The 27,873-nt window shown below is 35.2% G+C and overlaps 4 protein-coding genes across 4 annotated transcripts; all 4 read left to right on the forward strand.

The window, feature by feature from the left end:
• Positions 1–637: 637 nt before the first annotated feature.
• LOC141816307 (cinnamoyl-CoA reductase 1-like) lies at positions 638–3,957 on the forward strand. Its single transcript, XM_074704112.1, has 6 exons — positions 638–801; positions 1,165–1,337; positions 1,414–1,596; positions 3,136–3,298; positions 3,391–3,580; positions 3,675–3,957. The coding sequence occupies exons 1-6, from the start codon at positions 678–680 to the stop codon at positions 3,808–3,810; spliced, it is 969 nt and encodes a 322-aa protein (XP_074560213.1). The 5' UTR covers positions 638–677; the 3' UTR covers positions 3,811–3,957.
• A 1,936-nt stretch (positions 3,958–5,893) lies between these two features.
• On the forward strand, positions 5,894–8,192 carry LOC141816304 (cinnamoyl-CoA reductase 1-like). Its single transcript, XM_074704108.1, has 6 exons — positions 5,894–6,115; positions 6,482–6,654; positions 6,731–6,913; positions 7,330–7,492; positions 7,586–7,775; positions 7,870–8,192. The coding sequence occupies exons 1-6, from the start codon at positions 5,992–5,994 to the stop codon at positions 8,003–8,005; spliced, it is 969 nt and encodes a 322-aa protein (XP_074560209.1). The 5' UTR covers positions 5,894–5,991; the 3' UTR covers positions 8,006–8,192.
• A 1,290-nt stretch (positions 8,193–9,482) lies between these two features.
• On the forward strand, positions 9,483–11,336 carry LOC141816305 (cinnamoyl-CoA reductase 1-like). The gene is made up of 6 exons (XM_074704110.1): positions 9,483–9,606; positions 9,861–10,033; positions 10,112–10,294; positions 10,560–10,722; positions 10,801–10,990; positions 11,088–11,336. Exons 1-6 carry the CDS (start codon positions 9,483–9,485, stop codon positions 11,221–11,223), a joined length of 969 nt encoding a protein of 322 aa, XP_074560211.1. The 3' UTR covers positions 11,224–11,336.
• Positions 11,337–12,616: 1,280 nt separating this feature from the next.
• LOC141816309 (cell division cycle protein 27 homolog B-like) lies at positions 12,617–26,667 on the forward strand. Its single transcript, XM_074704114.1, has 16 exons — positions 12,617–12,894; positions 13,507–13,579; positions 13,881–13,990; positions 14,992–15,038; positions 15,396–15,493; positions 15,620–15,918; positions 17,950–18,093; positions 19,433–19,676; positions 21,912–22,129; positions 22,202–22,267; positions 22,794–22,913; positions 23,803–23,879; positions 24,507–24,626; positions 24,758–24,977; positions 25,202–25,483; positions 26,159–26,667. The coding sequence occupies exons 1-16, from the start codon at positions 12,790–12,792 to the stop codon at positions 26,207–26,209; spliced, it is 2,274 nt and encodes a 757-aa protein (XP_074560215.1). The 5' UTR covers positions 12,617–12,789; the 3' UTR covers positions 26,210–26,667.
• The last annotated feature ends 1,206 nt before the right edge of the window (positions 26,668–27,873 follow it).

The raw sequence follows: 27,873 nt of genomic DNA on the forward strand, positions 1-27,873 counted from the left end.
GAGCTTTAATAATAATTAAAAAATTATAAAATATAAAATACCTAAGGCATTTATGACTTTTTAAGGGTTTTATATCAAAGTGCTCATGAAATACCTGTTTTTATTATTTTTATTAATTCTATTTCATTTTTTTCTTGTAATTAGATATTAAAAAATTGAAAACTAAAAAAACAAAAGTCAATAAAGAATTTGTCGTTCTTTTATAACTTTTATTTTTTTAAAAAAATAAAATTTAAAATTTAAAAAGGAAATAAATTTAGAACAAAATTAATTTTTTTTATAATCATTAATAACTTTTGATAAAAATTTATTAATAGATTTCAAAAAATTTTATAATTAAAAGGCCATTTACAATGAGCAATATAAATTTACAAATTTTAAGTCATCAATGCTTTTTATACGGAAGTCTTTAATTTGATTCCATGCGATTTGGTTTAATTAAATTTAAGAAAAGTAATTAATATTTTACTTAATTTGGAGCTGAAATTGATGGAAAGAGTAGGATAGGAAAGAAGTATACGCGGTGCGCCCTATCCATTGAAATTCTCAAAACCTCCGTCCTCATTTGAATAAAAACGCCGTTGGTGCTTGTGGCAGTTTGCAACGCCGTGTAGCAGTCCTCAGTCGCAGTCGGCGACGGCTATGAGTTGAGTTGAGTTGCGTTGCAGTATCATCTCATGGATCCGGCGAGGGAGAAGAAGAGGATGTGCGTGACCGGAGCCGGAGGCTTCATCGCCTCCTGGCTGGTGAAGCTGCTGCTCTCCAAGGGATACATCGTCCACGGCACCGTCCGAGACCCGAGTAAGTCCAACTATCCGCCTCTTTCTCAATATCCCGCAAAGGTCGGGTTTTCGTAGTTTCTAGGGCATCGGATATCCTCGTTATGGTTCGAAGTTAGTTCTTCTTTAGGTTGATAATGGATTAATTTTGAGGTTCCAGAAATCCCATCAAAATAGCTTATTTTGTTGCTTTATTGTGGATCATTCGTTGTGATGCTTCTCCAAACATGAGTTTTAATTTGTCTGGTGATGTTTCAAGAAACATCTCACCTTTGAAAAAGGAAAGAGATTGTAGGATCTGATGGATACTTAGATGTAAGCATTCAAATCTACCCCTTTTTAAGAAGTCATTAGAGCTCTAAATTCTGTTGAATCTTTTATGCAGGTGATCCCAAGAATGCTCATCTAAAGGAACTGCACCCCGCTGCTACAGAGAGCCTTCAGTTGTTTAAGGTCGATTTGCTCGACTACGATTCTGTTGCCTCAGCGATTACAGGATGTGAAGGGGTGTTCCATGTTGCCAGCCCTGTCCCTTCTGCCAGAGTGCCTAATCCAGAGGCAGGATATGAAATGTTTTAATTATGAAGTCTTGCTACAATTGTGTGACATCTAAAGTTTTTTTGATGTGGTGCAGACAGAGGTCATTGAACCTGCTGTTACAGGCACTTTGAATGTTCTCAAGGCATGTTCTGAAGCAAAAGTTAAGCGAGTGGTAGTGGTTTCATCACTTGCTGCAGTCGTAATGAGTCCAGATGCACAGGATAAGATCTCGGACGAGGGCACATGGTCGGATGCTGAATATTGCCGGAAAACTGAGGTAAATTGGTGGAATTCTTTTTCTGTAATCATTGGAGTAACATCGATATAATGTCATCATTGGTAACAAATTAGCATGTTTGAGTGCTAACACATTGATGCCCCCGGAGCATAGTTGAGTTAGTTACGATGGAACAAAGTTGCTGAAGTGGGCAAGGGTTAAATTTCAGTGAAGCCGAGGCAATGCCCTCCTCCGTCGTGGTCAACTGTAACTTTTCGATTTATTTCCTCACAGATAGTCATAGGGCCGACCGTGTGGGGCTGCTGAGGTGGTGGATTTCACCTTTTTGCTGAAGAAGAGTGCAACACATTGATCTTTAGTATTGTTGTGGGTATTATGGGCTTGTTCTACCCAGTCCAAAAAGTCAAGGCTCGATCTAAGAAAATAATGTGCTGGATAGACGGTTGACTTGACTCCCATCCTAACCTGGTGACGTCAACCCCTGGGTTAGGTCGGGATCCCACATTCTCCGATCTCTAGATCAACCACTCGGCTCGGTGTCATCTCTTTTCACTCTACTCAGATGCAAACCCAACTTGAAAAGACAGTATCAGTCAGGGTCGCTGCCCCGACTCGGCGATTAGGCTTAGCTCGGATAGGACAGCTGATCTCTCTTCCGAGGTCCGAGTTTATGTCCGAGGCCGAGCTCCAGCTCCAAGGCTTCACTCGGTCATGTTCCGATCCGGTTTCCAACCTATCCCGACTTGAGCTTTATTCCCCTCAATCGATTCCGCCTCGCTTCCTCAGCTAGTTGTACTGCCACCCGAAGGATAGAGGTAATCATGTAATATGATAGCTAACCTACTCCCTTATGCGGCATGATGGTCTAGTATGATGATGAATGACACGACTTTTCGCTATTATGGCGATGATGGGACACTTCCTTCACCTGAATGGGACATATCGTCTGACAAGATCATTACGCACGGATATTTTCCTTAATTAAGGATAAGACAAGTTTTTCTTATTCTCTCACCCTAGCCTATATTATCCTCTTTCTTTACATAATACAGGTATGCATACAGATACTCTCTCAATTAAGTTCCACTTCGTTCTTTCTTGCGGGGCCAATTCAGATATTGACTTGAATGTCGGAGTGGTTGAGTCAGGCCACCCCTGGCCTCCATTCACATCTCATCTTCTCTGTTCTTGTCCTCTCCCATTCCGGCCTGGTCATTTCTCACGCTAGGTGGCTGGTGACGAGTCCACGAGGTGATCTCAACAGGAACATATATATGTTCTCGTTCTCTTGGTGTATACTGTCATTGTTATGTTAGGCTCTAAGGGGAAGATAATGAAAGCAATTGCTAATGTCATAGCTGTGCCAATGACAAACAGGACTTTGATGCTGGTGTTCAACTAGATATTGCATATGCTGAGTGCTTATCTAAGATGCTTGCTAAATTATCCATAACTTTCAGTTTCTTCAGGAGAAGATAATGAGAGCATTGCAATTATCATAGTTTTCATGAATATTGCATATGCTGAATGCTTGCCTAAAAGAATCTTACTTAATCATTGATTACTTTGTGTTCGTAGAATTGGTACTTTCTTTCAAAAACACTAGCAGAGCGTGAGGCACTGGACTATGGCGAGAAGCATGGACTCGATGTTGTGTCTGTTTGTCCATGTTTTGTCATCGGACCATTGCTCCAACCCACTTTGAATGCTAGCAGCTTGGCTCTCATCAATATGCTGAATGGTCTATCATCTATACTTTTCTTTGTATTATTAGAACCCTTGAAGATATCACACATAGAACGATCCCATATTCTCCTCATTGCCATGTTGCAGGTACACGCAAATCCAATGAAAACACATTATACTATTTCGTGGATGTTCGGGATGTAGCTGATGCACTATTTCTGGTCTACGAGAAACCAGAAGCATCAGGGAGATATATCTGTGGACCTCATGAAGTGAAACTCTCTGATTTAATACATAAGCTAAGGAGCTTATACCCAAACTACAAATATCCTGAAAAGTGAGTGATGCAAAACTACTGCAGTTCAGAATCATTTTGAAGAACTTGCTTTCTTTCGAATTTTATGAATCTGGATTTGTTAAACATCATGCAGATTCACAGAAGCAAAGAGTTTCACACTGCATTCAGAGAAGCTGGAGAAGTTAGGGTGGAGATATAGAACAATGGAGGAGAGCCTCATTGATAGCGTTGAATGTTATCGAAATGCCGGTCTTGTGGATAGTGCTTAAACTGCATCTTTCTTGTTGATGTCATAGTAATGTGTATCCATTGTTATGGAATGTGGAAATAAGAAGATGCTACTGAATCAATAGAGTTTGTGAGAGCATCTAAATGAATTCATTGGGTTGTTTGAATCAAACGAGTTGTTATTGTGATTGTGATGAATGAATTCTTTTGAAAATGAGAATTAGGAAACTCTGGGCGTCAGTTTAAAAGAGCCAAACAACAAAAAAAAACAGAGTCAAATAGGGGTGTAATTGAACCGAGTCAAATTGAACAATAAAAAGCTTGAGCTCGAATTTGATTTGTTTTCCCTAAGCTCGAGCTTAGTTCGAATTTGATTTGAACTCGGCTTGTAATGAAATTAAATAGTTCGTAAACGATTCGAGTTTGGTTCAAAAATGATTTTTTTTAAAAGTTAAATGAGTTTAGTTTGAGTTCAGTTTGAAAATAGTTTGTTTAAAAGTTAAACGAGCTTAGTTCAAACTCGGCTTATTATATATATATATATATATATATAATGAAAAATGAGCATCTTAATAAATATATTCGTGATCCTTTTAATGAACATGTTTGTGAGTCTTTAAATGAACACGTTCATAAGTAGGGGTGAGTATTCGGTTAAAACCGAACCGAACCGAATCGAATTAACCGAAAATCGAATAAATCGATTTTTTTCGAACCAACCGAACCGACCGAATTTCCCAATAAAAACCGAACAAACTGAACCGATATTTTATCGATTAATTCGGTTTTCGACCGAATTAACCGATTTTTTTTAAATATTATAAAAATTTTACTAATAAATTAAAGATTTATACATTTATTTACTTAAAATTTATAAATTATTTTTTAATTTAATTAATTCGGTTTAACCGAATAAGAAAATTTAAAACCGAAACCGAACCGAATTAACCGAATTAACATATTTTTAAAAAAAAAATAACCGAACTTCCGAAATAACCGAACCGAATTTTTAATTCGGTTCGGTTTGATCGGTTTATTCGATTTAATCGAATTTTTGCTCACTCCTATTCATAAGTTCACGAATTAAATATTATTAAGTACAATTTAACAAAGGGCACAACATGGAGATTTTGAGAATTGTTAAGGAGTGCTGATAAAAAGGCCTAATACTCTTTCCGTTTATTCCAAATTTCAAATTAAAGTAAAAAAATTAATATTTTTTTACTTAAATCAATTGAAATGAACTGAACCAAATTAAACAAATTAATTATTTCATCAAAGATTTAATAAAAAGATATCACTGATCTTAAAAGTTTTAAATTTATATTTTTATTCTGAATGATCTTTTTTTTAATTCATCAATTTATTAATGACTCTATAGGATCTCAATTTTATTTTGAAATTATTTCATTACATTCGTAATAATTTTCTAAATTTATATTTTTAATTTTAGAGCTTTAATAATAATAAAAAATTATAAAATATAAAATACCTAAGGCATTTATGACTTTTAAAGGTTTTTATATGAAAGTGCTCATGAAATACCTGCTTATATTATTTTTATTAATTCTATTTCATTTTTTCCTTGTAATTAGATATTAAAAAATTAAAAATTAAAAAAAAAGTCAATAAAGAATTTGTCGTTCTTTTATAACTTTAATTTTTTTTTAAATTAAAATTTAAAATCTAAATATAAATAAATTTAGGAACCATTGTAAATTCAGAACAAAATTAATTTTTTTATAATCATTAATAACTTTTGATAAAAATTTATTAATAGATTTTAAAATTTATAATTTGGCCTTTTACAATGAGTAATATAATTTAATATAAATTTAAAAATTTTAAGTCATCAATGTTTTTTATACGGAAGTCTTTAACAAAATAATAATAATAATTATTATTATTATCTTAATTTGATTCAATTCCATTTAGTTTAATTAAATTTAAGAAAAGTAATTAATATTTTACTTAATTTGGAGCTGAAATTGATGGAAAGAGTATGATAGGAAAGAAGTATACGCGGTGCGTCCTATCGATTGAAATTCTCAAAACCTCCGTCCTCATTTGAATAAAACGCCGATGGATATTAAATCCTTGGTCATGTGTAGGAGATCGCTTGGCGTCGGCGAAGACTTCGCTGCAACGCCGTGTAGCAGTTTGCTGGTCCTCAGTCGCAGTCGGCGACGGCTATGAGTTGACTTGCGTTGCAGTATCATCTCATGGATCCGGCGGAGGAGAAGAAGAGGATGTGCGTGACCGGAGCCGGAGGCTTCATCGCCTCCTGGCTGGTGAAGCTGCTGCTTTCCAAGGGATACATCGTCCACGGCACCGTCCGAGACCCGAGTAAGTCCAACTATCCGCCTCTTGCTCAATCTCCCGCAAAGGTCGGGTTTTTATAGTTTCTAGGGCATCGGATATCCTCGTTATGGTTCGAAGTTAGTTCTTCTTTAGGTTGATAATGGATTGATTTTATCATTTTAAGGTTTCAGAAATCCCATCAAAATAGCTTATTTTGTTGCTTTATTGTGGATCATTCGTTGTGATGCTTCTCCAAACATGAGTTTTAATTTGTGGTGAGGTTTCAGAAAAACTCACCTTTAAAAAGGAAAGAGATTGTAGGATCTGATGGATACTTAGATGTAAGCATTCAAATCTACCCCTTTTAAAGAAGTCATTAGAGCTCTAAATTCTGTTGAATCTTTTATGCAGGTGATCCCAAGAATGCTCATCTAAAGGAACTGCACCCCGCTGCTACAGAGAACCTTCAGTTGTTTAAGGTCGATTTGCTCGACTACGATTCTGTTGCCTCAGCGATTACAGGATGTGAAGGGGTGTTCCATGTTGCCAGCCCTGTCCCTTCTGCCAGAGTGCCTAATCCAGAGGCAGGATATGAAATGTTTTAATTATGAAGTCTTGCTACAATTGTGTGACATCTAAAGTTTTTTTGATGTGGTGCAGAGAGAGGTCATTGAACCTGCTATTACAGGCACTTTGAATGTTCTCAAGGCATGTTCTGAAGCAAAAGTTAAGCGAGTGGTAGTGGTTTCATCACTTGCTGCAGTCGTAATGAGTCCAGATGCAAAGGATACGATCTCGGACGAGGGCACATGGTCGGATGCTGAATATTGCCGGAAAACTGAGGTAAATTGGTGGAAGGAATTTCTTTTTCTGTAATCATTGGAGTAACATCGATATAATGTCATCATTGGTAACAGATTAGCATGTTTGAGTGCAACACATTGGTCTTTAGTATATATTCTCTTCTCTTGGTGCATACTGTCATTGTTATGTTAGGCTCTAAGGGGAAGATAATGAGAGCAATTGCTAATGTCATAGCTGTGCCATTGGCAAACAAGACTTTGATGATGGTGTTCAACTGGATATTGCATATGCTGAGTGCTTATCTAAGATGCTTGCTAGATTATCAATAACTTTAAACTTCTTTAGGAGAAGATAATGAGAGCATTGCAATTATCATAGTTTTGATGAATATTGCATATGCTGAATGCTTGCCTAAAAGAAGCTTATTTAATCATTGATTACTTTTGTGTTCATAGAATTGGTACTGTCTTTCAAAAACACTAGCAGAGCGTGAGGCACTGGACTATGGCGAGAAGCATGGACTCGATGTTGTGTCTGTTTGTCCATGTTATGTCTTCGGACCATTGCTCCAACCCACTTTGAATGCCAGCAGCTTGGTTCTCATCAATATGCTGAATGGTCTATCATCTATACTTTTCTTTTGTATTATTAGAACCCTTGAAGATATCACACATGGAATGATCCCATATTCTCCTCATTGCCATTTTGCAGGTACACACAAATCCATGGAAAACACATTATACTATTTCGTGGATGTTCGGGATGTAGCTGATGCACTATTTCTGGTCTACGAGAAACCAGAAGCATCAGGGAGATATATCTGTGGACCTCATGAAGTGAAACTCTCTGATTTAATACATAAGCTAAGGAGCTTATACCCAAACTACAAATATCCTGAAAAGTGAGTGATGCAAAACTACTGCAGTTCAGAATCATTTTGAAGAACTTGCTTTCTTTCGAATTTTATGAATCTGGATTTGTTAAACATCATGCAGATTCACAGAAGCAAAGAGTTTCACAATGCATTCAGAGAAGCTGGAGAAGTTAGGATGGAGATATAGAACAATTGAGGAGAGCCTCATTGATAGCGTTGAATGTTATCGAAACGCTAGTCTTCTGGACAGTGCTTGAACTACATCTTTCTTGTTGATGTCGTAATGTGTATCCTTTATTTTGGAATGTAGAAATAAGGAGATGAACCAATAGAGTTTGTTCATTGGGTTGTTTGAATCAAACGAGTTGTTATTGAGATTATGATGCATGAATTCTTGTGAAAATGAGAATGAAGAAACTCTAGGCGTAAATTTTGTTAGTCAAAGTGATTTATCCAAAGTGGTAAGCATGAAGACATGTCTTGTCCGAGATTTTGGGTTCAAGTCCTTTTAATAACATGTACATGTTTTAGTTGCTGTTTTGGCAGGAGGTTCTTATCAACATAATAATATCGCGTCTCCAAAAATTCTCTTAAAAAGTTTATCCAAGACAATTTTAGGTTCAAAATCTGTAGATAATACCCTTCGTGGTCAATTGTAATTTCTCTAATTACCTCTTCATGGATTCCACTTTTTGTGAAAAAAAGGAGCCAAACAAATCCGTAAACTTTTGGGGATAAAAGTGATTTTTTTTATGATAATACTCTTTCGATTTATTCCAACTCCAAATTAAAATAAAAAAATTAATTTTTTATTTTACTTAAATCGAATTTTAACTAAATAAAAAATAAATTATTTCATTAAAATTTTTAAAAATTAATTAATATTTTTCATTCTGAATAATCTTTTTAATTAATTAATTATTATTATTTTTTATCATTTTAAATTTATCAATAAATTTTGATTAAAAGTTATTAATGACTCATGAAATTTCAATTTTATGTTGAAATTACTTCATTACATTGATAGTAATTTTTAATTTTTTTATTTTTAAAGCCTTAATAAAAATAAAAATTATAAAATACCTAAGGTATTTTTATTTTTTAAAACAAATTTTGTTTCTTTTTTTTCTTGTAACTAGATATCAAAAGAATTGAAAACTAAAAAAAAAGGTAAAAGTCAATAAAGAATTTTTATTTTTTATTAATGGTCTTTTATAACTTTTAATTTTTAAAAATTTTTTATCAATATTTTAAAATTATTAATGTAAATATAAATAAATTTAGAAGGGCATTAAAATTTTAAAGTTTTAAAAAAAGTATAAGTATAAATTTAAAAACTATTTTATATGGAAGACTTGAATACTATATATATATATATATATTTATTGTTCTTGTATCTTAATTTAGTAATTAATTTATTTTTATTTAATTTGGAACTGAAATTGATGGAAAGAGTGTTATAGAAAAGAAGTATATGTGGCCTCCCAATTGAAATTCTCAAAATTTCTGTCCTCATTTGAATAAAATGCCGATGGATTATAAATTCTCCGGCCCGCCCTGTTGTAGCTTGCAGGTCCTCGTTTGGCGTCGGCGAAAGTTGCGTTGCACCGCTGTGTAGCAGTTTTCCGGTCATCATTTGCTGTCGGCGAAGAGTTGCGTTGCACCGCTGTGTGGGAGCTTGCTGGTCCTCATTTGGCGTCGGCGAAGAGTTGCATTGCGTGGCGGTATCATCGAATGGATCCAGAGGAGGAGCAGAAGAGGATGTGCGTGACCGGAGCCGGAGGCTTCCTCGCCTCCTGGCTGGTGAAGCTGCTGCTCTCCAAGGGATACATCGTCCACGGCACGGTCCGGGACCCGAGTAAGTCCAACTCTCCGCCTCTTGCTCGATCTCCCGGAAAGCTGGGGTTTTCATAGTTTCTAGGGCATCGGATATCCTCCTTATGGTTTGAAGAGGCCTAAAATCCCTTCAAAATACTTTCTTCTTTTTTTTTGTTTGGATTGTTGGCTACTGCTTTTTTAAACAGAAACTTGAAAAAACTCACCTTTATATCGTAAGGTTTATCTCTTTAAGAACTCATTAGAGCATTAAATTCTGTTGAATCTTTTATGCAGGTGATCCCAAGAATGCTCATCTAAAGGAACTGCACTCCGCATCCACAAAGAACCTTCAGTTGTTTAAGGTCGATTTGCTCGACTACGAGTCTGTTGCCTCGGCCATTAGAGGATGTGAAGGGGTGTTCCATGTTGCCAGCCCTGTCCCTTTTGCCAGAGTACCTAATCCAGAGGCAAGATATGAAATGTTTTAATTATGGAGTCTTTGCTACAATTGTGTGACATCTAAAGTTTTTTTGATGTGGTCGCAGACAGAGGTCATTGAACCTGCTGTTACAGGCACTTTGAATGTTCTCAAGGCATGCTCTGAAGCAAAAGTTAAGCGAGTGGTAGTGGTTTCATCAGTTGTTGCAGTCGGAGTGAGTCCAAATGCAAACGATAAGATCTTGGACGAGGGCGCATGGTCTGATGCTGAATATTGCCGGAAAACTGAGGTAAATGATCTTCAACATTGGTGAAAATTTTCTCTCTGTAATCATTGGAGCAAGAGCAACATCAATATAATGTTGTCATTGGTAAGGATCACTTTGTGTTCTTTCATAGTTGGCCAACCCTATCTAGTTCAGACAAACAAGATTTGATTTTGACGACAAGATGATCGTGGTGTTCAAATGGATATTGATATTCTGAGTGCTTGCTAAATTATCAATAACTCCTAAAAGAAGCTTATTTAATCATTGATTACTTTTGTGTTCATAGAATTGGTACTGTCTTTCAAAAACACTAGCAGAGCGTGAGGCACTGGACTATGGTGAGAAGCATGGACTCGATGTTGTGTCTGTTTGTCCAGGTTTTGCCATCGGACCATTGCTACAACCCACTGTGAATCCTAGCAGTTTGTTTCTCATCACTATTCTGAATGGTCTATCATCTATACTTTTCTTTTGTATTATCAGAACCCTTGAAGATATCACACATGGTCTGATCCCAGATGCTGCAGGTACATACAACTCCATGGAAAACACATCATACTATTTTGTGGATGTTCGGGACATAGCTGATGCATTATTTCTGGTCTACGAGAAACCAGAAGCATCAGGGCGATATATCTGTGGACCTCATGAACTGAAACTCTCTGATTTGATACATAAGCTAAGGAGCTTATACCCAAACTACAAATATCCTGAAAAGTGAGTGAGTGATGTACAACTACTGCAATTCAGGATCATTTTGAAGAACTTGCTTTCTTTAAATTTTATGAATCTGGATTTGTTAAACATCATGCAGATTCACAGAAGCAAAGAGTTTCGCACTGCATTCAGAGAAGCTGGAGAAGTTAGGGTGGAGATATAGAACAATGGAGGAGAGCCTCATTGATAGCGTTGAATGTTATCGAAATGCCGGTCTTGTGGATAGTGCTTAAACTGCATCTTTCTTGTTGATGTCATAATTATAATGTGTATCCATTGTTATGGAATGTGGAAATAAGAAGATGCTAATGAACCAATAAAGTTTGTGAGAGCATCTAAATGAGTTCATGGGGTTGTTTGAATTAAATGAGTTGTTGTTAAGATTGTTGTTATGGGCGGTTTTATCCCGGTCAAGAAAGTCAAAACTCAACCCATTAAAAAGGGATATGTTGGATGGAAGAAATGGGAGCGACCTCCCAACTGACTTGAAGATCGACTGGCTTGAAGATTGACTGATTTGAAGATTGATTGACCAGTCTTTCTTACGAGGACTAACTCATCAATCTTCTCGACGAAAGTTGACTCCCTGATTGATTTAACCTTGTCGAATTGACACTCTTAACTAGTTGGCTTAGTTTCACTGACCTGACACTTTCCACTTAGCATGCTAAACTCTTCAATCCAACCATCTTAGCCTGCTTAATAGCAACCTAAATAACACGTGGATTGACATAACACGTGGGATGACATAACACATAACACGCGAAACAGCATGTGTAACTTAATGTGTGATTAATATAGCATTATCTTTTATAGTGCGAGACATGAGTGATGAGATCATTCCTCTACAACGATAAAATATTTTTTCTACTGCGGATGTGATATCTCCCTCATATTATATTATATAAAAGGAATTTGTTTTCACAAGCCAAAGTATGTAGACACCATTCTTTACATCTATCTACTCTCATCTCTTATTTTTCTTCCTAACTTTCGACCAACGATCTAACTTATGTGTCGAAGTGGCTAAGTCAGAAGGCTTCTGTCCTTCCACTCTAACCCTCTTTCTCTTTCAAATTTTATAGGATCTTCAGTCATTTAGCTATACTTGAGTTTCAACAACTTTATTAACATAAAAGTTAGCTATTCAATGACTCATCTTGAGACGATCTTAGACAAGAACAATTGTGATACAAGAATTCTTGCTGTAATTGAGTAAAAGGCTGACCCCACAATTATATGTGAAGCTATGATAGTTGAAGAGGGTATTATCTCAGCTTTGTTGAGATTCAAACTTTTACCCTCTTTAATAATTTTATTCTGTCGTAACCAATTCAGTTGTACTCAGAGACAAATAATAACGCTTTATCAGGCTGAGAACAATTTAATGCTTCGATCTTGATGAGAAATAACGAACTAGTTAAATACGCACCGATACCATATTTTTTGGACCAATAGCATACTTCCACGTGTCTCAGGTCCTCGGCTCAAACGAACGCGTATGATTTGAAGGTGTTGAGCGTGCGTCGAATTAAGCATGGTTTATCGGTCGCTCAAAATCAAACAAATTTAAATCTGGTTTCGAAATCGACACCGTCAAAATCAAACCCTCGAATTCCACCTCCCACCAATCTAAAACCCTCCCTTCCTCTCATTCCCATCGATCGCTCTCCGATCCGCCTCCTCCTCCACCGGCGCCGCCCGATCTGCTGTCGGCCCTTCCGGCCTTCCCCCCTCCGTCGCCTCCCTCCAGCCCCCTCCTCCCGGAAGTGCAGCGAAGGAGAAGGTGACGAGCGGCGATGGAAACCCTAATGGTGGATCGCGTGCAGAACAGCCTTCGCTTCTTCATGTACCGCAACGCTATCTTCCTCTGCGAGCGCCTCTGCGCCGAGTTCCCTACCGAGGTCCGATTTGGGCATTTCCTTCTTTCTTCTTTTTGTGGTCTGGATCTCTGGCTATTGGTCGGTCGGTCGTTATTTCTCGTGTTATTTGCAACTGGTATTCAAGTTGTTATTTCTGCAACTTTAGCGCTTTGAACCATTTCTCACGTGTTCTTAGGATTGCTTCCGGGTTTGAATCTGTCCGTATTCATTTGATTATACATTAATCCATTTGTTCCTTCTTTTGGTAGTTAATCATAATAGTCGTTGCAGTGCAAATTACCAGTCATGAATTGCACGTGCATTGCAGCTAAATTTGTTAGCTTTTCTCTTTGTATTGATGAAATGGGAATGACATCTATTTTTCCAGCTGGAATGTAGTGAATGTTTTAGCTCTTAATCTACACTTATTTGATCGGGACTGGTTCTTTTAGGTTTCCTATGTAGTTATTATAGCTGTGCGTATGTGATTTCTATTTTGAGGAGTTTGTGGTTATTCTATCTCTACAAACAATTCACCTTAACATAGCTCATCATTATGATCCAATTCTTTTGGTTCAAGTTTTTAATTGGAAGATTTTGAACCCATGTTGCTTACTTTCACTTATGCTTTCGTGATGGGGCTGTTTATTGCAGATCAATTTGCAGCTCCTGGCAACTTGTTACTTACAAAATGGAAAAGCATATTGTGCCTACCAAATACTGAAAGGTAATGCAGTCTAGAAAATGATGCAGAAAATTACATGAATATTTTGTTTCAGGATGTTAATGGATGTAATGTGCTCTGCATGGACTCTATTGATTTGGATGATACTTCACTTAAATAATGTTAGCTGCATGCAGTGCTAATTATTTAGTAAACTATGCTAAGCTAGGTATCACTGCTCCTAGTAGATTCCATGTACTGTTATTCTCTAATAAACACCTCTTCTCTTCATTTGGTTTGTTTTTGCCTTCTATGCTCTACAGATTGGTTAATTACATTCTCCTTTTGGTTTCCATATACCCAGGCACAAGCATGCCACATTCCCGCTACTTGTTTGCAATGTCATGTTTCCAGATGAATCTTCTACAAGAAGCTGAAGCAGCACTATGTCCAGCTAATGAACCAAATGCTGAGGCATGTATTCATTTCATTCTGCTGAATTATTGGGATGAAGTTCACTTCCATGTTATCTAGATTGTTATCGTACTATGATACCTAGATTAAATTCAGGATTTGTTCTTTTCACCAAAGTATTATTGAGTCTAGATATCACTGTGTAGACTCATCTAAATGTACTGATGAACATTGAAAACAACAATAGCGTACAATTGTCAACACCCTCTGCCATAGCTAGATAATTTAGAGATGTTTCTTCCTTCAAAAGGATCTAGGCTTGTGAAACCTATAATTGTGGAAACTGAATGAGAGAAATACTGAATTAGTAGGGTAATATTAGTTGTTCTTCTTTATGAAAGCAGAACGCCCATCTGGCCATCAAGCTGACCTATTTATTTCTTCTTCATGGTAATTCTACATGTGCGCTACTTATGTTTTGAATGATTGAAGAACTTACGCGCTGGGGCTAATTGAATTATCAGGATGGAAAACCAATACTAGTATATCCATCTCCTTACACGAGTTAAATAAATTTGAGTAGCTGGATGCATAAAAAATTTGGCAAAGCTAGCTAACGTCATTGGTGATGTTCAGCTTATTCTGTGATTGTGCTGAACTCTCAATATCCATCTAGAACAAGACCATATCACTGAAATCTTGGTGAAGAATATAATTGGCTGGTTCTTTTGGTTTTAGTTTCTCAGCAACCACAGTTACACAAAGAACTGATTTTTCTTCAATCTCATTCTATGGTATCATTTTACTAATTCGAATTGGTTTTGAAAGCCTAGGTTTTTTTTGGTATTTTCTACATGTGAATCTCGCCCAAACATAAAACATTGAGATACTTCCCCTTCCTATAGAAATGCTGAATAATGTTTTCTTATTTAGCATCATCGTATTCCTAGTTATTCAATTGGTTTTTAACGTTGACGATCTTGATCAATATTATTTTATCTTTTGCATGTGAATATTGCTGAAACAGAAAGCATCAAGTTACTTTACCTTCCTCTCTGCAGGTTCCAGATGGAGCAGCTGGCCATTACCTTCTTGGACTTATATATAGGTTGTTGAATTATTTTGAACTCTTACAAACAATGTAAACTTGTAGCTTCTTGCGTGTACCGAGGCTAGTGTTTTCTGATTATATTTAAAGGGTTCAATTATGGTTAATTTGTTGTCATGTCATGTAACATGAGAAATTTTTTGCCAAAAAAGGTTTATTTGGATTTATATTTTGATTTTTTTTCTCCTCTCAACTTTCTTACTGTTTATATCTAGCTTTTTTAGTGTCAAGTAAATTTTTTTTTCTGTTTTGTTTGCCATATGACTAACAAGTTTCTAAAGTAATTGCTTTTTTTAATCCAAATTAACTGAACCATTTTTATGCTTATATAGGTCTTGATATTTTCTTCTTTTTTAGGTACATGGGCAGACGAGGCCTTGCTATTGAACACTTAATGCAGGCTTTGACTTTAGATCCTCTACTGTGGGCCGCATATGATGAACTGTGTGTTCTGGGTCAGTATCAGTCATTTTGTTATGTTTTTGCTTAAATCCATATTCTTTGTTGCTTAAATGATTCTGACTTAGGCTTCGCCGTTGCATGTTATTGATGAACTTATTTATTATTATTATTGGTTTCAGGTGCCGTAGAAGAGGCAAATGATTACTTTAGTGATATGGCTGCTCAACGCATTCAGCAGCAATATTTATCTGAGTCATGTTCACTTAACGCAAGCAATGGCAGTGAATTCTATAACCTATCTTCTAATATGGCAATGACTTCTGTGGATTCAATTCCAAGGCAATCAAAGCAACTCCTCGGAAACAATACAAGGGAGATAGCCTCTCTTCCGCTAAGTGCAATGATTGCAAAAGTGCCGGCCAGTAACAGTGGGTCTTCAAAATTTTCACAATATAACACTCCTCCAGCAGCAACTCAGGTGGATACAATATATGAATCATTGCTTTAAACACATTTAAGTGTAGAATATTAAGGTTGAACTTAGGAAAATCATTTTGCTGTTTCTGAAAAAACATCAATTCCTTTGACTATTTGTCAAGGGAGCAAAGATTCATCGTCATTTTCTTTTTTGCTTTTAGCAAAGTATACTCTTGGTATCAGAATTGGGAGGTAAGTTTATATTATTTTTGGTAGATCATCTGGATACAATTGAAGCCAATGTGTTTGTGATATATTGAAGTTCAAGAAGCATATTTAGAAATGGTAGTGCACACTTGGATGACTTTCATTTGGTGTTTTAGTTTTCCATTCACAACACATTTACATAGCTTCCTTCGGGGCTTAGGGAGAGGGATTGAAATCAGTGAATAAGGATTTGAAGTGATCTTTCCCTTTGTGAAACCTTTAGATAGTGATGATTAGCATAGTTGTTAGAATTGTACAATTCGTATCATACGATATTCACATATAAAATAATATGGTTCACTTATATGAATTGAAAATGAAAAGAACTGTGATGATTTGGTTTGATTCAATATGATTTGATGCAAATCTTATTTTATATGATTCTAAGAATAAAAAAGAAATCATATTAAAAATTAAATTGAAGGATTTAAAAGCAAGTCTAACCCATCAAAAAATTAAATTAAATGCAATGTATTATAAATCTAAAACATATTAATATAAAAGAGAAAGAAATGACATATTTTATATTATACAATAGAATTATAAAGGTAAACATAGTGAAATCTCAAAGTTTGATCATGATATAGAAAAAAAATAATCTTATCAAGTTGACAGACTGACTTGATGATAACTAATTGTGAACTTGACACCTAGCAATGGTTGAAAAAAAATTCTTATCACATTGATAAATGGAATGACAATAAAGGCTAGATGTTAGTGACAGAGAAGTCATGTCATGTCTAACTTGTCTTTCATCGGATGAGAATGATTTCTCTAAGTCAAAAGCATTTCATAAGGAAGTTCAATTTGCTTATTTCATTTCAATTCCTAGTGGATTGAAATAAACAATAAGCTGTACATTGTGATCAGTGCTAGACATGATCTTTATATTTTTTTGCTATAAACCAACATCAACTTATTTGATATTGTTAAAGCCAAAGAGAGATCTCAATCTAACCCAAAATACTAAGACACTCAGGCAGCAGACTCTTTGTATTTAAGCATATTCTATTATTTTTTACACATTTACTATATTATGCTATTAACTAAAATATTATATTATTTTACATACATTTAGATATCAAAATTGTTCTAAGTAGAATTATTTTTGAACATATTTTATAATTCTTATATGAACCTTACGTTTCACAGTGTGATATGATTCACAATTAGTTAAATTGATTAACCAAAATGATTTATAATCTGAACCTCAAATTTACAATCTTGATGATTAGGGCGACTTCTATGTGGAACTTTTGAAAAAATGCTTAAAGGATTATTGTGTTCCCTATGGGCTATTTTTTGGAAGTTGATCCTTCATAATTTGGATTTCACTGTGGATCCTGCATTTGTCATCAAATAGTGATGAAACCATTAAGGATTCAACTCAATGTAGCCGCAGAGTTTCTCCATTTTGCTATATTATTATTTTAATAGTTATTTTATTATTTTGTTCTCAATGGAAAATAATCCATCACTTTTATTCACATGGAACCAACATTCATATCATCTCAAAATCAAACTTTTTTTAATTTCAATTCACTATTTTCAAATGCCATACTGATTTTTCTGAGAACTTTCCTATTTGTTATTGCCTGTTAGATTATTTTGGAAGATCTAGACTGAAATAGATTTTTGTACAATGGGCAAGGTAAGAGAAAGGACACTTTTTCAGGCAATTTTTTTTAATTGTCAAGTAGATCACATGGCTTGTTGTTCACAACTTGTAGTTCTAATGAATTACCAATTTTTTTCCCCTTTATCATAGTCGACTTACTCCTCTGTACTTGGCTGGAAATGAAATTGTGTGTTCCTTATTTAACAGCTTTCTGGAGTAGCTCCTCCACCTCTATGTCGAAATGTGCATGTCTCCTTCAATGTGGCCAGCAATGATGTTTCTACAAAGTCGAATAATATAGCAGTTCAAGCACCTAGGAGGAAAGTGTTGGATGAGGGGAAACTACGAAAGGTTACTCTTTTCTTTTTTTTTTTTTGATAATTGACTCTATTACTTGACTTTGAAATACATGAATAACAATAGTATGCATCTGTCACTCTATCTAGTGGCTCAATCAATCATACTTCCAATCAAGCCAAATGTGTTTCGTTGATTTATCAGTGCCTGATTGATTTCTGCATATGCAAGTATATTTTTCATGCATGAGAACTCTAAAAAAGACTGCAGGTTGTTTAGAACTCTCCACTTAACATTAACAATAATATAATTATTGTCATTGTCATTCTCAGTCTCATTTTTGTATTATGGTTATTGTCATTCTCATCGTCATTCATTGTTTTAAAAGGTGACTGTCTAGGCAGCCTAGCTAACTGCCTTAGACAATCCCTATTAGATGACCCTCTAAAAAAAGGGACATGCTGACCACCTAAGTGGCCTAAATGGCCTATGCAGTTCGCCTAAGCAATCCAGTGTAAGGAAAAAATATATTGAATTTTTCCTATAAGTTGCTTATTTGTTTGACATTAGAAAGTAATCCTAATTCTCCCCGTTAGCGTACCCAATCCTTGTTCGCTTAAACATGCAATCCCACATGACTTTCACCTCCCTTTTTCACCCGATCTTTACCGCCTGCATTGATCTGTGACCATTTTTTCTTCTTTATCTTCCCTAGGTGTGATCTTCATCTTCTCATGTCTCCTTTTTTTTCCACATTTATTTTTTAATATTTGATTATTTAATCTTAAAACACACTTCAAATGTTTTTTTTTCGTTGATTTTGCACTTTTCTTAGTTAGAATGTTATATACTCACATGAATATTAGATATTCTTAATTTAATATATATTTCCCATTTTAACATTATTTTAATGATGATTGTTTAGGCCCCTCACTTTTACCTATTACCTAGAACTGTCTTTTAGTACTTTGTTGCCATTATTTTTCTGTCGTTGTCATTGTGATTATCATTTCTCCTATCGTATATTATTATTATCATAAATTTTTATATCATGAATATATTATTTAATTTTTTTGACATCATCGTTTGCACGGGCCACACAGTGAAGTCATTGTTCCACTTTACTCAATCTACTAGTGTGTATTTGGTTCATGCTTCAGACTCTAACCTTTTGCTTTCTCCTTAATGTTTAGACATCATCATACACCTTTAGAATGTTTTTCTGATTGTTATGCCATGTATTAATTTTCTGCTCATTATGATGTTCGTTTATATTGGATAACTGATTAAACTTTAAATCTGATTGCCATTTTGCTTAGGCTTCTTGTCAACATTTTATCTTAATGAGACATTTGAAACTTGATTATCTAACCAAGCAAGAATTGTCTGTCAGGTTTCAGGGAGATTGTTTTCTGATTCAGTGCCACGACGTAGTACAAGACTGTCAGCCGAAGCAATAGCTGTTGCGAGTTCAAATGCTACTCAAGTAATAGGAAATGGAAATGGTCACACTTCTACCAAGTTCCTTGGAGGATTTTCTTCTTCATCATCACCATCATCAAAAGTGAATGCAACATCATCACGTTCTTTGACATTTAGGAAAGGACATTCTTGGATCTCTGAAAATTTTGATGAAGGTGAAGTCCTATTCTAACACTCTTTCTTGTATGGTCCTTAGTTGTTGTAGTAGTGTTTTGTAGATGTTAATATAACTTCACTAGAGTTGTTTTAGAGAACTCCTTTGACAATTCCATGCAATAAAATTCGAAGGTGAGGAAGCCAAAGTATCAATTATAACTATGCACTTGTTTTACAATGCCAAGTTATGCCTGACACTTGAGATCCAATAGGGACATTTATGAATTTGTAACTGAAATGATCTGAAGCAATCAAGCCAGCGCTCAAATCCCAATTTTACCCAATGTTGTGGAGTTCATTATTTGGTGAAAGTAGTGTCAGTTGAGGCATCATTATTTGTCTGAGTATGCAAGGTGTTCCTGCTAATCTTGTTTGCCATCTCTAAAATGATAGAGATCAGTCAGTACTTCTCCTTCATGGATGGATTGCAATTGTGAGCTAAACAAAGTTGTATTTGCTATAATGTTTGGATGATGAGTAAATATTACATTAAAGAAACACATTGAATTTGCTCATAGGAGCTATAGTGCCAAAGCTACATCGTTCCACCATCATCACATGCCTATTTTTCAAAAGTATTTGGTGCTTATGAAGGTGGACAAGGAAAAATCGTAAGATGAAAAAGGTGGATTCTTCTAAAAGCACAGATTCTTGTCCAGATTGCTTATGTAGGGGAGCAACAAGGTTGGGAAATGTTTTTAGGACGTTGTCCATAATGCCTTGGTGTTGGATCTATCAAATTTGTTGAATGGCTCCAAAGGCAAGAAGAAGGAAGCTTCATCTTCAAAAGTAGAGTGATTTAAAGTTCTGTAATCATTCTGAGAGCAACATGGACACAACTAGAGACAATGGTTGAAGCCATTTGATTGCTATAAGTTCTAAGGGAGGAGTTGGAGTTGAATGAAGGTACACAAACTTACAAACAGTGTCAATATTTATATACATCAATCTCGACAAAAAGATTTGAGCAATGGATGCTTCGGAGCAATTGATAATCACTAGATAGGATGCAAAATTACTTGGCTTGACTTATATGCAGACCCCAGTCTGGTGAAAATTGCCAACTTTAAAGCATTAAGAATGCTGACATGATGCTGACATGTTGAGGTGTCGTCTCAAAAAGTCAGGGTATGAGATGAAAAAGACACACTTCAAGTGGTCATGGTGGACAACTTCAAATGTATACTTGAAATGAAGTTCCTTAACAGGACACAAGCTGATCTGATGCTCCAAGTCAACAGATTGTGCATCATAGTGATGTAATTTGCATGGTCTTGAAAGAGTGAGTCGAGACCTGAAAGGCTGATTGGTCATACTGGCACTACAACTAATGGAAGGAGATTTTGGTGGTTAACTCAACATGGCTGTGGTGAAGAATGTTCGCATGGTGATTCGTCCCAATGTTTCTTCGTATGCAAGTTCTTGACAGTTGCTAACATCCCTAATGACACCAACAATTGGTTAAATTAGCTGAGCAAACAAAAAATCCCTTTTAAATGAAGAAAACAGTAGCAATGACTTGGGACAATACAAAGTCGAGTGCCATGGTTACCCTTATTTATGATTATTCAACTTAATTAAAACATGACTAGAATTTAAATATACATCCCCAAATCCACCTATATAATCAGGTACACATTTATATTTGTATATCATAATTAATTTGGTATTTAGAACATGATTAACATTAACTAAAAACTGCATGAACCTGAATTCACTATGATTAATAGGAAGGGTTCCTGAACATGGCTCTGATAGTTTGAAAAATTCAAATATTTGATTCCTATCCCAGCACAACATTCAAAAACTTTTTTCCGTTGCCTATTATTTACTATATGTTATGTCGTCAAATAAAAGTTGATCCTACTCAGTTGATTTTCGATATACAAACATAACCTAGCAAGTGTGCATCTGCTTGAAATCTACAAAGCATACTGGCACATGAAGAGGTCATCAACATGGTCAAGTGGGGTGGGGGTTGTTAATGGTCATTTTTTTGTGACATGACCCATTTCTAAGTTTGTGATATTTTCCTTATCTATAGATAACTTTCCATAGATCTTCTTTGCATATGCTTTTCAAGATTAAATTTTCTGATTTATTCTGAAGGCTATTCCTGGAAATGATCTAAATCAGATTTGACTAGGTCTGTTTACTGGTTGTGGCCATCGCTGGTATTGAAACATATTATTCTCCACTCTATCTGCCCTTGTTTGATCTTCTATTACGTTTAGGGAGACGATCTGAGGCTTTTGATGATTCCCAGATGGAGAATGTGGCAACAACTTCTTCTCCTACATCAATGTCAGGTGATAGTAGATACCTTGAACAGGGCAAGGCAATTGGAGACTTGGCACAATATTCAAGATTGATTAATGGTGCTCAGGAGCTATTATGCTTACTGAGAACTCTTGGAGAAGGCTACCGGCTTTCCTGTTCATATAGGTGTCAGGTATGATGGAGTATGAGAAAGAAACCTTCTGCATGATTGCACGCCTAAATACCTTTTATGTTCTGTGAGCAGGAGGCACTGGACGTTTACCTGAAACTTTCAGAAAAGCAATTCAATACTGGATGGGTGCTATCCCAGGTCAGGTGGCTTTCTTTGGTATAAGATGGCTTTCTTTGGTATAAGATGGTTTGCATGAAAATGTCTGGCATATAATTATTAAAACTCAAAACTTCTTTGCTTAAGTTTTCACATTTTATGTGATAAAAAATGTGAATTTCTTCATCTGCAATATGCTTGTTTCTGCTGAATGGAAATCAGATAACTTATGTTTTTGGAAGAAAGTATAATGGCAGCAGATAATGGAACCGACTGCTTTTTCCTCACCATTGCTTAAGTTCTCTATTGCTGTATTGTCTATGGAATGGCTAGGCATAGTCACTAGTCTTGGAAAACATTATGAATTTTTTAACTACTTTGTTTTTTTTGTGTGTTTCAAGACACAAGGATTGTGATGGATTCCATTTGGAATTTTAATATTATTGTCTCTACACTTTGTTTCTCTTAGCTCACTCTCTTTCTTTTCATCTTGAGCAACATTGTAATACCTGGATTAAGATTTGATGCTTTTCTTATTATATATTTACTTACTAATTCAACAATGCAGGTTGGAAAAATTCATTTCGAACTGGTCAACTATTTTGAGGCAGATCACTTCTTTGATTTGGCACGCCGAGTATCACCATCCATACTGGAGTCAATGGATATTTATTCAACAGTTCTTTATGTAAGTCTTGTAAATTCATGAATAGCTTTTGTATATGGTAACGTTTTTGTGTTTTATCTCACTCTATATTCATGTAGTCGGTCATGTTTGTTGAGGTCTCCTATTAGTGTAGGGAGAATTTCATTTTGCTTTTGAAGAATAGCATGAGTTTTATTGTTGCACTCTCAAAGTTTACACTCAGTTTGCAATATGTCACCTTCGATTCAGTTTGACAAGGTTTCTGCAAGAAGTTACCTTTATATTTATGAAATGCCTCTCATACCTCATCTTGATTATGGATTTTATGGAGTAATGAGGTTTTTTTTTTTTTGTGAATATAGCTAAACAAATTGCATTCGTGGTCATTTCCACCAAATTTAATCTAGTGGACATTTTGTAGATCAGATAAGTTTTGATGGGTGTACTTAATAAAAGCTGGTATACCCTATTTTATGGGATTTGAATTCATTGACTTTCTACCTTATCATTGCAAGTTGGATGAGTTATAGATGAGTGTTATAAATTGGCACTTCATGCCTATGAATCTTAAAGCAGTTCCACAATACTATTTGTCTATAATTCCATCTGCCATGTAGTTAGTGAGAACAATTTTTTTAAGCTAAAATATGAGAGAATATTTGTTACCAAAGTTTCAAATTGTTAGGCTGTATGTGGTCAACTTACTGCATAGTGCATATGCACGAGCAGATGCAGAAACAAATGCAGTCAGTATTAAAATATTTAAAAAATGTTTATATTGATATTTCCCTTGTGACATAATTGATTAAGTTAACACTTATGAATTACTGGTTACTAGGTAAGGTAGCTTACGTTAAAGTTAATTTGATTTAGTTTAATTGATAAGTTTCCTTTGAATGCCAATTTAATGCTCCTAATTCTCTTTTGCTAGCATATGAAGGAGGAAATGAAATTGAGTTACCTCGCTAAAGAGCTTATATCAGTTGACCGATTATCTCCTCAAGCTTGGTATGCTTTTCAAGCTCCACATTATGTGGTTGTATTAATTTTTAGCAAGGAATATATATTACTTAAATGTTAGTTTATGTTGATGTTCTCTTAGACATTGGATAGATTTTTGTTCCAAGAGAAATGCTCAACTTGTTCAGCTGGAGAAGTAAAGAAAATTTTCCAATGGCTATAATTTTTATTTCTTTAATTTCGTAATTTGGGTGAAAGATTAAATGTGCTCATATTTCTTGTGTAAAATTGACAGTCAAATATTTTTGATTTGCTCCTGTGGCGAAATTATGAATTCGGAAATTTTGTGCTTCAGAAATTGTTTGAATGAATATGTGCTAAGAAAAGGGATAAAGTCATACATGGAAATTCAAAATAATTGAGTATCGCTGCAAATATGATAAAATGAAAAATATATTAAGATGAAGTAGAGATGTCCTAAGTTGTTTGTTTGATTTCTATATTTAAATTTACATAAGAATTAGAGATTGGAAGAAAATTCTACTTAAACTTTTCTTTTTAAATAATTCAAAAAATCAGGGTACTACTCACAAGATAGTCTTACATTGAGTTCACTCATAAATCAGGGTACGAACCCTTCACTAACAAAGTTCCTTTTATACAATGGTTCCTTAGGTGTGCATTGGGAAACTGCTATAGCTTGCAGAAAGATCATGAGACTGCACTGAAAATTTTCCAACGTGCAGTGCAACTGGACTTGAGATTTGTGTACGCTCACACTCTTTGTGGCCATGAGTATGTGACCTTATTGCCTCTTCCATTTCTTTTTTTGTCAGATAAAACATTGTTTTTCTTTGTTGAAGTTGCCAGTTCCCACTTGTATGCAACCTGTTTTCTAACCTTCACTGCATTTTTCTAATTAACAGGTATGTTGAGTTGGAGGATTTTGAGAACGGAATAAAATGCTACCAAAGTGCACTTCAAATAGACCAGAGGCATTATAATTCTTGGTATGGACTTGGGGTGGTATACCTACGGCAGGAGAAGTTTAAGTTCGCTGAACATCACCTCCATAAAGCTTACAATATAAATCCACGATCTTCAGTTCTCATGTGTTATCTCGGGATGGCACAACATGCATTGCAGGTATATCCCCAAACCTTAGCTACCAACCCCCTTAAGAAAATTGTCTTCGTGTATTGGTCTTTGTACTTGACCTTTGCTTTGGTTGTCACAAAAGCTCTAGATGTGCCATTACCTGGTGCCCAATTAGAAAAAAAATGCATTTTTAATTTCCTATGCCTGTCACTATATTTGTCATGCACTAAGCTTTCGTTGTTGTTCACTTCTGTTTTGGTAAAATCAATCAGAGAAATGAAGATGCACTAGAAATGATTGAAAGGGCAATATCTGCTGACAAGCAGAATCCACTTCCTGTTTACCAGAAAGCCATTATACTAGTCAGTCTTGAATGCTATGATGAAGCGTTAAATGAGTTGGAGCAGCTTAAGGAGAGTGCACCTCATGAAAGTTGTGTGTATGCATTGATGGGTAAGATCTATAAACGACTTGAAATGCATGAAAAGGCAATGTTATGCTTTGGCCTTGCCTTGGATTTGAAGCCTCCTGCTGCTGACGTCGCCACCATTAAGGTACTAAAAGCCATCATTTGTTTTGCTATTATACGAGTATGAATGATTTTTTATTTTTCAAGAATGCCCACAAGGATATCAACACCATGTCCAATGGTTACAATGCCAATGTAGCAGCCTCCATGATGGCGGTAGTCTGCCATGTTCTTTTGCTTGTTATGTCTAGCATTGTTGGTTATCAACCCCACATGACCTTTCGCTATTATATGTCAATGCTTTTTAATGGCGTAAGATAGCATTTACTTATGAATGCTTTTCTTGTTATTGTTGAAGACCACCCACAGTACTTCAGCATGCTTTTGCTCTTTACTTTTATCTTCTGGTATAAATGTGGATACTTTTAATGCCATAAGATAGCATGTACTAGTTAATGTCTTTTTTGACAATCACCGGCAAGGATCAACATCATTCCTTTCATATAGATCTCATTGCCGCAACGACCATGATGGTGGTATATTGGGATGCTTTTGCCCTTGTTCTTGCTTGTTATATCTAACCCTTAGTTGCTATTGACCACATGGGCTTTTCGCATCAATGTCGATGCTTTTCAACAATGTAAAATAGCATTTATCAGTTAATATTTTTCATTTTTTAAAAGAAAATCTCACCCACAAGGATATCAATGCCTAGTCCTTACATTAGCCTTACTGTTTTGTAACCCTGCTTGTTCTACAGGCGGCAATGGAGAAGCTATATCTTCCCGACGAAATGGATGACACCCTTTAATTCAACATGCTCTCAACCATATACTTCCACCTGGGCATCACCTCCTGCTGATGCTTTCGAGTTGCAAGAAAACTGTTGCCCGAACTCAGCGCCTCAAGCTCGCACCTTTTTCGTGATTGTACACTACAGTTTGGTGTGCTCTTAGGCATCCGTGGAAGACCAAGAGATGAAAATCTGAGAATTGTTTGTGGAGAAGCAATGGTATCACAAAGTCCAGCCTGAAATGAAGAGCAAATGAGATGCTTGTAGAATTATTCAATAATATAGAAAGGATAAAAAAAACCCTCTCATTTTAGAGTACAAACATAAAACAGATCAGCAGATCAATGTTGCAATCATTAAATGGCTTTTGTTCACTAGTAAAGAAATCTGCCATTAACTCAAAATGTGAAACTTGCTTTGTACACTACATTTTGCACCCTGGATTTGTTGATCTAATTGAAGCCTATAAGCTTGATCATTTAAAATGATTTGGTAGTTTGTTATAAGCAGATTTTTTTTTGTTTCAATTATTTGGGGTTTTTTTTATTGTATGGATTCTATTTTATGTATCCATTTAGTATTATACAACGATCTACAATTTGTCAATCTCAAGTGTGTTTTTGACAATTATTTTAATTCGCTGTTGTGATTTCCTTTAATTTATAAATATTTTTTTCTCTTATCATTTTTATTGATTAAACAAATTTTTAATAATAAATTTCGTTAATTAATTTTAAAATATATTGACAGAAATCACTTGATTTCATATTATTTTATTTTATTTTATTATCCAGTAGAACTTAACTGCAGATGGAAGTTGCTAATTTTTTATTTTCCATTTGAGAATAATAATTTTAAAGAATATTTTTGTTTCTTTATTATAAAATTTTTGTCTTTTAAATTATGACATTAAAGAAATGTTTTTGTAAATAAATCATTGTAATCTAAACTTTGTTTAAAGTTTAATTTCGATGTTTAATGAGTTCATTTTACGTCTACGTTTCATTTGTCGTTCAATTTAAATTCAATTATGATAAATAATTATGAAACTTGATTAAAGTTGAGTACGATATGTACCCGGTTAAATAAAATTTTGTAAAAAAGTACAATTTTACCCAGCGAAGAGCCGAGCACCGTCGGTGAGAATAAGAAACTATACCGGTAATTATTTTGGAGAAATTTTGACTGTTTAAAAAAATTTCGGACCTTTTTTCTATCTTGACGGCGACGGTATGTTCACCTATGGTCATCGCACTCTCTCTTCATTGCAAGCATCACCCATGGTTATTATTGTTTGTTGTTCTTTAATATTTTTTCTGCAACATTTTTTTTGGAAAAATTAAGCAATTTCTGTATTAAAAAATAAAGGGGAAATTTACGAGCTCATTTGAATCGTCAGTTTATTTAATCTGTTTAAATTTAAGTCAATTATGAAAAAGGAATTTGTAAAACTTGATTAAACCTGAGTTCGATATGCACCCTTGTAAATCTCGTAAGTATTAGGTGCGAGCACCACCTGTGAGTATAAGCAACTACACCGGTAATTATTTTAGGGAAATTTCAACGGTTTTAAAAATTTTGGGCCTCTTTTTGAACCCATGGGAAGGCGGTAAGTACACCGGGTAGTCATCGTACTTCATCATAAGTAATGTATATGTTTGTAAATATTAGGTGCGACCACC

This window comes from Curcuma longa, unplaced genomic scaffold (genome assembly GCF_044706935.1).
Source record: "Curcuma longa cultivar G26 ecotype Majalengka, Jawa Barat unplaced genomic scaffold, ITB_CL_G26_1.1 contig_16014, whole genome shotgun sequence".
Lineage (NCBI taxonomy): Eukaryota > Viridiplantae > Streptophyta > Magnoliopsida > Zingiberales > Zingiberaceae > Curcuma > Curcuma longa.